We start from the raw sequence: 13,123 nt of genomic DNA, 5'->3' as shown, positions 1-13,123 counted from the left end.
AAGACGAACTGGGCTGGGGAGGTGACTAATAACCACTTAAAAGCCCTAAGCAGGTTGCTCAGTAATGGTAACATTCACTTTCCTGAGAGCAGAGTTGACATTGTGGTATCTGTCCTAGGTACTCTCCTTTATCTTCATCGGTCTAATGTCCATGATGATTCCTCTGTGTGATGTCTTTGGGGCCCTCATTGCTGTCTGTCTCATCATGGGTCTCTTCGATGGATGCTTCATTTCCATTATGGCCCCCATTGCCTTTGAGTTAGTTGACACCCAGGATGTCTCCCAAGCAATTGGATTTCTGCTCGGATTCATGTCTATACCCATGACTGTGGGCCCACCCATTGCAGGTAAATGTAATGATTCTCTGGTAATTATATTCATAGCATTTTCTACTGCAGGTCCTAAGTCTCACTTATATGTAAAATATATTGTGATTTATTGGTTACTGGTCGTTTGCTTTTGTGTGCCTTATCTATAACATTTTTAATAAGATCAGCTGTGGATACACATTGAAAAAGTTTGCTGAGGAGTCCTTCTTATCCTTATTGATACCTAAAACACTCATAAAACGTGTAATAGTAAACTTCTGGGCTTTAAGCTTTCACAATTCCTATATTTCACTTAGTATGTGTTTTGGAGGAATGGGAACATGGTTTCTTTTTTTAAAAAAATGAAGATTCTGAGAGATTTCTAAATATGTATGCTTTGTGTAAGAGATCATATTCCCCTGAGAAACAGTTAATGAAAAATAACATTTAGTGGAAACAACCCAAATGTCCCTCAGGAGATGAATGGATAAATGAAATGAGGTATATCCACACAGTGGACTACTACTATTCAGCCATAAAAGGGAATGAAGTACTGTGCTGATACACGCTACCAGGTGCATGAACCTTGAGAACATCATGCTAAGTGAAAGAAGCCAAATACAAAGGTCACATATTGTATGATTCCATTTATGTGAGATATTCAGAATAGGTGAATCCATAGAGACAGAGAGCAGATTGCTGGTTGCCCGGGGCTGGAGCGAAGCGGGACTAGGGAGTCACTGCGTAATAGGTATGGCATTTCCTTCTGGTGTGATGAAAATATTTTGGAACTAGATAGAGGTGGTGGTTGCACAACATTATGAATGTGCTAAGTGCCACTAAATGGTTAATTTTATGTTATGTGAATTTCACCTTTAGTATAGAGATGTCTCATGTTCAATATTACTTGGGTGCCAGTGTGAATTATTATGAGAACTTCTGATCAAATTATGATTAAATTTAATTTATGATTAAAAACTACATGTGCAGTAGTCCCCACTTATCCATGGGGGATATGTTCCAAGACCCCCCGTGGATGCCTGAAACCACGGATAATACCAAACCCTGTATGTGTTATGTTCTTTTCACTTAAAAGAAGCACTTTACAGCTTCTCTTTGGCATGTCCGAATTGGCAGCATCTTGCACTTTGGGGCCATTATTAAGTAAAATAAGGGTTATTTGAACACAAGCACTGTGATACCGTGATAGTTGATCTGATAACTGATATGGCTTCTAAGTGACCAATGTGTGGGTAGCATATACAGCATGGATCTCTGGACAAAGGGATGATTCCTGTGCCGGGCAGGATGGAGCAAGATTTCATCACGCTACTCAGAACGGCAAGCAATTTAAAACTTATGAATTGTTTATTTCTGGAATTTTCCATTTAATATTTTTGGATTGCAGTTGAGTGCGGGTAACTGAAACTGCAGAAGGTGAACGCTCGGACAAGGGGGTGACTGCTTTATGTACCATCATCTGTTTCTGGCACATGAGGGGCTCAAGGAAAGTTCAGCTCAATTCGTTCTCGTATCCAGAACCATGCATATCTAGCAACTTTGCCAGTTGGGAACCTAGTCATGAATCAAGCAAGCAGAGTCAGTACTGAGCAGAACAAGTAAAATTAAGTTCTTCTGAAGGCCACAGTGTCTCTGTAGGAGAACCTTCCAGTCCTTTCCCTCTACCCCAGGTAATAGACTATTCACGTTAGTTTTACACCTTACAGGCTTAGGTTTTTAGGGTTTCCAAGTCCACAGCAGATGACAAGCAGCACTTTAGTAGGAAGGGTGTTTGCTACTCAACTAACTGATAACAGACCAAGAATAAAGGAGGAAACAGGAAACTTCCAAAGCAGGCAGAACACCACACTGCAACTGGCAGCAGAGGGCCCCTGCTCACCAGGAGGTTCCGAGGGATCACAGTATTACAGCAAACATAATAATTAGTGTTCACAAGGTGAAAGGTTCAGTCATATATGGAATATTCGGATTCAGAAGATAGGAAAATCATATATGCAGATATATTGTATATTTTAGGTTTCTATCCAGAATGAATGTACACTTTTTTTTATGTGTTGGTATTTAACTGGACAAGTCCTCAGCTGTTTATTCATCAGAGTCAGATATTCAGTACATTGTGTTCCCTGGACATTTCAGATAACTGAAATACTGTATAGTAACTGAAATGTTGTATAGTGAAAGTTTAAAAACACTAAGATAACTTTTAAAATCTGGATTTTGTTAGAGAAATTAGAAGTAAGAAGTACTCCAAATAACCATTTTCAGAAGCACAGCCCAAGGATCTATTAGAGTGCCACACATCTAGTCTTACATTTTCCTGCCAAGTGCTGACAAGCCTTACTATCTTTCCCAAATGTATTTAACAACCTAACTTTTCATTGACTCTTAGATTTATAATTTTTCATGATTTTTGGATTATAATTTTAAATAGTTGCATGTTATTTCATAAACAAATAGGCCCAAGAAAGGTTTGAAATGTAGACGTTCTGAGGTATGTGTGGATGAGAGAAGCTTCAGCTGGTGGTCTGTCCACCATCAGCTGAAATAAGAACCTTTACACCCTGTGTCAGAATACCCCAATGGCCCCTGAAGGGTTTTGAGAAAGCCAAAGCTTGGTTGAAAATATTTTTTCCATGTAATATCTTGGTGTGAAAACCCAGAAGCCTGTAGTCTGTGACAAGATTAAAGATATGAGATCTTTTCCTTCCTCATATCAGAAAAGGCTTGTATTTCAGACCCATTTCCTAAAAAATTCTGACATCTGAGATGTTGTTTGAACTAGTCCTGCTGAGATGAAGTTATTAGGTTGGGACTAGGCCGTTAGTGTGACTGATCTGAGACCCTTAAGAGCCACACTTGTTCTCTCCTGGTGACAGTTTTTTCCCTCCCCAGGGTTACTTCGTGACGAGCTGGGCTCCTATGATGTGGCATTCTACCTCGCTGGAATCCCTCCCCTCATTGGAAGTGCCATCCTTTGTTTTATCCCATGGATCCACAGTAAGAAGCAAAGAGAGACCGATAAAACCACTGGAGGAGAAAAAATGGAGACAATGTTGGAGAACCAGAACTCTCTGCTGTCCAACTCATCTGGAATCCTTAAGAAAGAATCTGACTCTGTTATTTAATGTCTTATATACCTCCAACAGACTGGATTTGATTTCAGAATTTTAAGCAACTTTTCCTTTTATATGAATTGCAAATTTCTTACTTTTTAATCACATCCTGAGAATAGCACAATAATTGGGAAGTAGAACCCTTATTACTACAAGAACTATTTTCTGCCACTGAATAGCTGTTCCATATTTCCATGAGTCTGAGGGCAGAGACTTGGGTACATGAAAACATGTCTGAAAGTCAAATATTGTGAAAATTTGAAGCTATCTCAGTAAAAAGCAGCTCTAGAAACTGAATGCTATTTAGCTTGTACAAATATTTTAAAATACCTCAAGCTATACTGAAAGGGTTACAGTTTGGTTAGGACTGGAAATATTGTTGGTCATCTCACATGGCGTTTTTAGTTCTGGTATCTCTGTTTTAGTTTCTTCTGCTATTTGGAAACTTTTTACAAAATTTAAGCCTGGATTCTAGATAATGCTGGTAAACCTCAAGTCTTTGTTCAAGTTGCTTGTCTGCTGTTAAATAAGCTATGAAATTAAGTTATTCTGACTTGCTCCAGTCCCAGGAGACTGCCCTGGAGCAGATGCTAACAATGTATTCAGAACAAGTATGTGGAATGAAAAGGATCCTGTTCATAAGAGCAGAGCAGTTCAGGAATCAGGCATTTCTTCCATTTACGTTTGTTCCCTATGGGTTTGCAGTGCATCTTACTCAAGTAGCCAGAAACCCCCCAAATTTCTGAATTTGTTTAAATTGTAACAATACAGTAAAATACAATGAATGAAAGATATTCTGGCAATTTTAACATAGAATTTTTCTGGCTTCTGTATTTGTTAGACTAGGACCTGATATTTAAACAAAGTCTTATTGAGCATGTTATAAAGTTGTGGTTTCAGGCATGAATGGGGGAAAAAAAAGTCTTTGTATTCATGAAGAAAATATCTGTTTCTGATAGAAACAATTGCTCAAATTGGTTTATGAAATTAATGGGTCTTGAAAGGTTAAAATTACTTATAAAGAGAAACAACTACATTTCCAAAACTTTCTGACAAAAATTTGCATTCGTATGTATTTATCCTAGCGTGCTCCCCATTCACATTCCCGGCAGTTTTTCTGTTTATACACAGACAATTGTAAGAAAGCTATTGGAGTTTTAAGGACCTAAAATGAAAACCAAAGTCATGCCCTGATGCTTGCTCATCTAAGAAAAATAGGAACACTTTCTTCATCCTTGAAATTATACTTTAGTGCATTTTTGTTTTATTTAGTACATTTTTATTTCTTTAAAAGTTAATATGCAAAACATATTTAAATTCTAAATATAGATGTATATTAGATCTTCCTCAAATGTAGCTTGTTCACCTAGGAAGAAGAATGCTATGTTTTTCTAAAGCACCTCTAGGATCCATCTGTTTCCAAATTCTCTGTAAGCATAGAAACTTAATTATCTCCCTACTTTTCTTTTCAGCTTCTATCATTTCTAAAAGGCAAAGCCCCTCCATTCCTTGTCTCTAGCTGAGGATGGAGGTACCTGGAAAGCATATGGATTTGTAGTTGTTGATGGGGAGGGGGAGCAGCACGCAGCCAGCTGGAGGGACGTGAGGCTGCTAATTAAACGGCTAGAAAACCTAATAACTTTTCCTTTCAGTATCAGCTTTCTTATCTGCAACCTTGCAAGTTCAATGTGTAAATGCTAAATGTAGAATTTATTTTTAATCGGATTTTAAATAACTTTGATTGCAAAGACATTCAGCAACTTACTGTGCCATACACGTAGCTGCAACTCACTGCTTCCAATACTTCCACATTTCATATTCAGGGGACTTAGGTTATTTGTTTTTTGGAAGGTTCTGTTGCATTAAAAAAAACACACACACACACTACATTTTGACCATACTGCCCTTTCATGTTCTTACGTTAAGCTTTTAGAACATGACTTAGAAATGATAATATAATACACTATCAGGGTCTTCATTTATTCATGCCCAGTTATATGAAACACTATTTCCTCATTATTATCAGTGCTTTTGAGATCAACAAAAATGTACAGCTAAGACCAATCATCAAACCTGCCATTATAAAGTGTTTATTTTTTAATTCTAAAATACAAAATTTACTCTATAAAGACCTCCAAAATGTTTTTCCTTTCAAAATTTGGCTAATTTTAGGGAAAAAAAATAGGTAAGAATTTGAAACTCAAAAGACTTGATCTTGCTTGGTTAGTTTCTGTAATAAAAGAGCAAAGTGACTTAAGTATTTATAATAAAACTTAGATCTCAGAATATTGTGTTTGTGTATGATATTACACATGTATAGTTTTCAGTCTAATGGAATGAATCAAACAGGATCTATAAGACTGAAAAAGCTCCATTATAATAGACTCTTATGAAGAGTGCTGTGCTGTAATAGTGAAGTTAAAAAGAAAAAGTAGAAAAGGTAAGGTGCTAACTTCCATAAAATGCATATTTAATAATATATTGTTTGGTACAAAAAGTTCTAAAAGTTTTAAGTCTAACGTTCTAAAAGTTCTACAAACTAAGAAAGTGAAAAATACTAATATTTACAAAGATTTGTGTTTTAGATCAAGAAATATTACTTTAATCTTTCAAAGTAAATCCTTTCTAATTTCTGAACAGAGTGTTACTGTTGCAATAAAGTGACCTGATGGGCCTAAATTTTTTTGTTCAGTCCAGATACTTTTTTGAGAGGAAAAGAATAGAGTCAGAAGTCTGCTTTCTATCCCATCATTTTAATTCTGATAGGACTCAGCAAATTCTCAAATTCAAAATGTTCTGGCTTTTGAGGCCAAGAACAACATAAGAAGGGGAGCAATTATTCCTCTTTACAGAAACTGGATCAGACACTATTGTAACAGATGCCCAGGGATCTTCCAGAAACATTTTGGTTAAATTTAATTGCAGTGGATATTGTTGGGATCCCTCCATTTCGGTAATAATAAACTACCCAGATTACTGATACTTTATTCAAAATTTATAAATCTCTTTGATCACAGTTGCAATGCTTAGTCTACAGACTTATTACAGTACTTCTAATTTCCACTGAAAATTGCGTAGTGCTTGCATTAAGCTTCAAATTCTATTCATAAATAGAATTGACTTCATTTGCATTTCACGATCCATATATTATGTTTATGCTTGTTTGCCGACAGTCCCATGGGTTCTGCCCAAATGTGGAGAAACTTTTACCACTATTACTTTCAACTTCCCACACTTTTAAATGTACACTTAGTTGTAAAGTAAACGTCTGTTTACTTCTGGTAAGTGTAATCATTTTCATTGCACTTAGGAATATTTTAATTTGTACCATTGTTATTTGTAAACTGTCCTATGTCCAGACGACTTTTGAGGTTAAATCAATAGAAAACTGAATAGAAAATGTGGTAGGAGATTAGGGGTAGGCAACCAAAGCATGGGGTGGCTCTGAGTTCTTGGTGGTGTACTCTCACGCCCTTTCACATGCCTCTTTTTTCTTACTCTTTTCATCTATCTTTATCCTTATCATTCTTTTTCCCTTTACTTCCCCCTGTCCTTCAAAAGCCTGCTGAGGAGTCCATTGACATCCTTGCTGAGTTCCACGGGTTGCTTAGCTGCACTACTTACTGGTCCCTGTGGTTTCAGAGGATGGAACCCCATCCAATTTCGTGGGTAACGTGGAGAAGGGCTTGCTCTCAGCTTTCAGCTTCTAGTTCTAATGGTCCACATTGAAATTTTTTTTAATTATGTGATTAGAATTTAGGAGGGGAAGTAATGTTTCATATAATTGGCATCTTTTGTGCTAACATATAAAACTAAACATTTAAGGTAAATGCTTTGAGAGGAAAGGTTGTCAAGTTCTTAGCATAAATATTTTCAGAGAGCATAATTTTTTACTCTTTCATGTTCCATTCAAGTTTTGCAAAATCTTAGTCCTGAGGGCACATCCTGGAGGATACTTGGAAGGTAGTGGGCCTCCCAGATGCAGTTCCTAATGAACCTCCCTTAGGCTGGGTGACACTTAACGGTGAATGGTGTTAAATTCCCAGAATCTAGAAATACAAGTGGAAAGTATAAGCTAATTAGCTCTAATTTTTAAATATTTAAACAATTTAAATAAATATTTAAAACTCTTTAGGGAATGTCTAACACTGGAAACTTCCTCGTTGCTGGCATAAACATTAAGGAGCAATTTTTGTATTAGGTTAAAGATTGTTGCTTTTTCCAATGTGTGCAAAGGAGAAGGAAGTAAAACATGATTACTTTCTTTTTACATCTATATTTTTTTTTTTTTTTAAGATTTTATTTATTTACTTTTTCCCCAATGCCCCAGTAGATAGTTGTCTGTCATAGCTGCACATCTTTCTAGTTGCTGTATGTGGGACGCTGCCTCAGCATGGCTGGAGAATTGGTGCTTCGGTGCACGCCCGGGATCCGAACCCCGGGCCGCCAGCAGCAGAGCGCGCGCACTTAACCGCTAAGCCACGGGGCCGGCCCTCTATATTCTTTTTTAATTTGAAAAACAAGTGGTGTCTTGGCTAGAAAAATGCATCATCCATAATAGTTTAATTAACTCTTAAAAACACAAACCTTTTCCCTTGTTATTAAAACAAAAGAACACTCTGACATTGATAATGGTGATGTGGTGTGTGGAATAAGAACACACCGTAGAAGGAAGGCTTGCTACTCTACTGATAATCGTTAATTCTGCTCATACTATACTCACTGATTTTTGTTGATGATTTGGTGTAAGAGAAATAAAAAGACCATCTAGAGCTGAGTTTGAGAATGGGTCCAAGGTCAAATAACAAAGTGGAGAGCAACAGTCGACAGCTCCTTGGCTCACTATGTCATAGCTACGGCCATGTTTATCATTTTATTTGTTGGCAGAGACTAATGCTTTGTTTTATAAATACACTGTAGAGTGATAGGTCACAAATCTCAAGAATAAAGGGCCGTGGGGCTGGCCCTGTGGCTTAGCGGTTAAGTGCGTGCGCTCCGATGCGGGCGGCCCGGGTTCGGATCCCGGGCGCGCACAGAGGCACTGCTTCTCCGGCCATGCTGAGGCCGCGTCCCACATACAGCAACTAGAAGAATGTGCAGCTATGACATACAACTATCTCCTGGGGCTTTGGGGGAAAAATAAATAAATAAAATTAAAAAAAAAAAAAGAATAAAGGGCCAAATGCCCACAGCTAAATGTGAAATCTGCATACAACTTAGAACCATAGTTACTGAACTACCATAAATATGGACTTTATCAGATGACTCCTGAGACAATAAAGACCCATGAAACAATTCATCACCACATCTTTGAATCACTCCAAGAAACCCTGAAACTTTTGGGACATAGTAGTTTACTTAGCTTGTCCTATTTAAATTATTAATTTTTAAATAGTGAACACTGATCATCTTGACCTCTTATACATTCAAGGAAACCCCCCATGGTACTATTTTTTTTTGACAGATATAAAATAATATAAAAGGCTACCTCATTTATGAAACATTTCAATTTTTTATCAGTATGTTGGAATGACATTGGGAATGAAATTAAAGCTTTCTAAGTACTTGATCATGACAGTCCACCTACCTCAGCTTTCAGCGTCCAACTAAAAGCCCAGCTTAATCAATTCTTGCTTCATCAGAAGGGAGCTAATGGTGATTCTGGGATTAAAAGACAAGGGAGTGCACGTTGTTTAGGGGGTCAGGCTATCAGTAAAATTTCTTAAGTGCTGTGTTCTCATAATTGGATATAAAAGGAACAAAAAAGGAATATTAACTAATGTGGCCTATGGATAATCTGAAAAAGGAAAAAAGCTGAAAAAATTTATAATCTATATGTAATAATGAACTCTTACTAAAATGTTTTATTAAAAACCAGTGGCTTTTCAGATGACACTGGCAGCTTGATAGGTTTTGTTTTCACTTGTGTTTTCTTTGGCAGAAGATGGATGATCACTGACAGTGGACTGTATGCTTGTGCCCTAACCTTACAGCTTCCATAGGAAACTCACGTAAGAGGCACCCCCATTCCCCAGGGGAGCAGGGACTGTGGCAATTAATTTTTGTCTCACTGGAGTTTTTGAAAATGCTGTCGTTGAGTGTGGCAGTAGTGTTGGAGTTAACCCACACGTTCCCAATTTAAAGAAAGATGTTTCTAGCCTGTCAATATGAGTGCTGTAAGAAGAGTATTTTGGAGTTGGATGTCACTAAGCATGTATGTGATAGAACCTATCAATATAAAATAATATTTAGAAATCAAATTAGATCTGTGATACTATTTTGGAGCCTCTGATATATGACTTTTATTCTTCACTGGATAATACTTTCCAATATCTGTGAGTTATCAGAAGAGTCAATTTAACTGTTTTAAATGTGTGTAAACACATAAACCTTTTCTACTGTGATCTTCCCTAAATGTAGTCTTCTATAGTATGTTCTAACATGCTAGAAAGTGATGGGTCCGTGTATCTTTCATAATTCAGCCTATGTGGAATATTATTTCAGGGACTGAGGGTTGTTATCAAGAGTGCTGTATGTTAACCCCAGGCTATGAACAGACTGTGTATTTGGTGCCTTTTTTTTTCCCCACCAAAGAAAGATTATATCAAGATTGGTGCTAAATTTCATGTTCCTTTCAAAATTATTTTTTCTTTTTAAATATACATAACACTGTAGGAAATGTCTAGATCCAGCAGTATTATGCATGTTGCATTTTGTATACACATTTGAGGAAAAAAACTTGACCTATGAAGCAATTATTGAGTTCAAATATCTACTTAGAGGTATGTAATTTTTGTTAGTACATAACGCTTTAAAGTGTGAAACTCACAAGAAAATGATCGCCAAATGAAAACTTAATGATGAACATAGCCCACAAGGTAATAACTAAAGAAAAAGTCCCTGGTCAGTGTTTCTAGCATGAAGTTAGCTACTCAAAGCATTCTGTAACTCTGAGGGTGTGCGAAAAATATTTTATGTGTATTTTATTATGTATATATTTAAATATACAAAATAGCTTTCTATTGAGCTTAAGTAGATATTTTAAGCTATTTTTCAGGCTAGAATTGGAGTTTTGGGAGTCATCAATCTTAAAACTTAGATAATGAGTTACATTTTTTAAAAAAAATCACACAGAGTATCATTGCTCAGCTTTCAGATTTAACATTAGGACTGAAATGAGTAAGGACTGTGTCTGGTGGGTGTCAGCAAATCTCAGACTTATGATTGATAAGGGCTCTCAGCAGCATCGCTGTGGCTGACTGTGTGACACACACACACCTAAACTACCCAGATTCCACGTGGGTCTCTGAGTCCTAATGTACCTGTAAGCAGGATTCAAATGAAGTGGGGACCACAGGCTTTTATTTAATCCTGTTGTCTTTTACAGACTTTGCCTTAACTCTATTTTATGAGGATTTTATAAATATAAATTAGGGAAATGATACACATTATCATTTTCCTAATTAGGAAGACTATACATTTAGAATCTACTAGAGTATACTGGATTCTCCGTTAACTAATGATAACTCCTTTCTACTGTTAACATGAGTTATTTGTGGAAGGAAGAATGAGGGGCTTGTTAATCAGAGGTTACAGGAGAGTGCGGTTTAATAATAACTTCTGATGTAACTGTTAATATATTGTGGTTTGAGAAATGTAAGATTGTAAAGGCATTGCACGATGCTTGATAAATTTGCATTTTTGTCAGTTTGTTTTCCTCCTACCAGTTTATTTTAGCCTGAAAGTTACAGGTACAAACTGAACCCTGCAGTATTATTAAGAGACAGTTTGGATATTTTAAATGTCTCCTAGTATAACATGACATTTTTCATGTCAACTTATTTTAATGTTTATCTAAAAAAAGTAATTTTAAAATTATTTTGCATATTTTCAAAGTTAGAAAAACATGCTTTATCTTAGACATCAAAACCAAGTGCATGGGCCGCCCCGCGGCTTAGTGGTTGGGTGCGCGCGCTCCGCTGCTGGCGGCCCGGGTTCGGAACCCCGGGCGTGCACCGACGCGCCGCTTCTCCGGCCCTGCTGGGGCCTCGTCCCACATACAGCAACTAGAAGGATGTGCAACTATGACATACAACTATCTACTGGGGCTTTGGGGGGTGGAATAAATAAAGTTAAAAAAAAACACCAAGTGCATGCTGCTCACTGCAGTGTGGCTGTGCTTCTCTCTCTACCTACACGGGATGCCATTTTTGGCACAATAGTTGTTTAAATATAGATCACCATGTGAAATGATTATGCTGGATTTGATCAGTATACAGGATTTTAGTACTTGCCTTTTAAAAAGTTTTATGTTTCTTTTTAAAGAATATAATTTATAATTGATTTTTTAATAATGTGCAATTTAATATAACCAAACCTTTTTAATGAAAAACCTTTGTAATCATTTGGAGGATAAGATCATTTTACTGTGGAACAATGTGATATTCTTAGTCAATACAATAAAAAAATTTTAGCAAATTTCTAGAAGGTTTTGTGATTACATTTATGGAATTTCCTGGGGAGAGTGGGGAAGGAAAAATTACTAAAGTGAAGGAAACAATCTGTGTTGAATAAAAGAGAAATAAGCTGTGTGCTTTTTAAGCTACATATATGAATTCTAAAGTGTGTTTGGGTATTGTTATTTCTCTGGGGCAAAGAACAGGGATAAAAATCACTGAGAAGCACTGGATAGTCCAAAAATGATTTCTTCTTGACACACTTTTTTTGTAGTTGTCTTACATTACTGTTTGTTTTACTTACACTGATTAAATTTATTAAATTCAGCTGGTACTAGGTGACTTCCTACTCATTGACAATTTCAGGGGATGATCAAGAACCAGGCTGGAATTAATCCCATGTTACTGTAGATTACCCACTTGGAGAAAAACTGACTCTGTAGTCAGCAAATGTTGATTATTTGATGAGCCCTAACTACAAAGCAAATTATTATGTATGTTTAATGGTGCTAAAGAGATTTTATACATTAAACTCAACATGGAATTTGTGATATATCATTTAATCTAATAATTATTTACCTGTCTGCACACAGGCGCCAGAATGTGCAGGCCACTGGAGGGCTTTTGAAGGAGACAGGAGAGAATGGATATGACAAATGGTTACTGATCCTAAGCAGGATAAAATTCACTCTCTGAGAAAATAACGTTTATAGAAAAAATACATATATGACTTCTAATGTATACAGAAAACTTAATTTTTCTAAAGGCATAACAAATAATTATCATAGTATCAGACTTATAGGATTTAAAGATCTCTTCTCATAGTCTCCTACAGATGAACCTAAAACTTTAAATTCAAGAGGATTTTTTTTTTGTGTGTGTGAGGGAAGACCAGCCCTGACTTAACATCCGATGCCAATCCTCCTCTCTTTGCTGAGGAAGACTGGCCCTGCGCTAACATCCATGCCCATCTTCCTCCACTTTATATGGGACGCTGCCACAGCATGGCCTGACAAGCGGTGCGTCGGTGCACGCCCAGGATCCGAACCTGCGAACCCTCGGGCCACCAAAGCAGAGCGTGAGTGCTTAACCGCTGCGCCACCGGACCAGCCCCAAGAGTTCTTTTTTTTAAATCCTCAACTCAAGAGTCACCAGTGTCTTCTTGAACCCTTCCAGGGTAGGAAGCTCACTGCCCCACACAGTGGTCTCCTCCATAGCTGGGCCC

The 13,123-nt window shown here is 37.1% G+C and overlaps 1 protein-coding gene across 2 annotated transcripts in view; it reads left to right on the top strand.

The window, feature by feature from the left end:
* The window catches only part of SLC16A10 (solute carrier family 16 member 10), a 113,836-nt gene extending 108,108 nt beyond the window's left edge, over positions 1-5,728 (top strand). For both annotated transcript variants that reach the window (XM_058566453.1, XM_058566452.1), the window contains 2 exons: positions 119-347; positions 3,222-5,728. In XM_058566453.1, coding sequence (XP_058422436.1) covers positions 119-347; positions 3,222-3,454 — 462 coding nt within the window. In that variant the 3' untranslated portion in view covers positions 3,455-5,728. The remainder of the gene's footprint in view (positions 1-118; positions 348-3,221) is intronic.
* Positions 5,729-13,123: the final 7,395 nt, after the last annotated feature.

Source organism: Diceros bicornis, chromosome 23 (assembly GCF_020826845.1).
Source record: "Diceros bicornis minor isolate mBicDic1 chromosome 23, mDicBic1.mat.cur, whole genome shotgun sequence".
NCBI lineage: Eukaryota > Metazoa > Chordata > Mammalia > Perissodactyla > Rhinocerotidae > Diceros > Diceros bicornis.
Note: the sequence above shows the minus strand (reverse complement) of the source record. Positions and strands in the feature narration are given on the sequence as shown.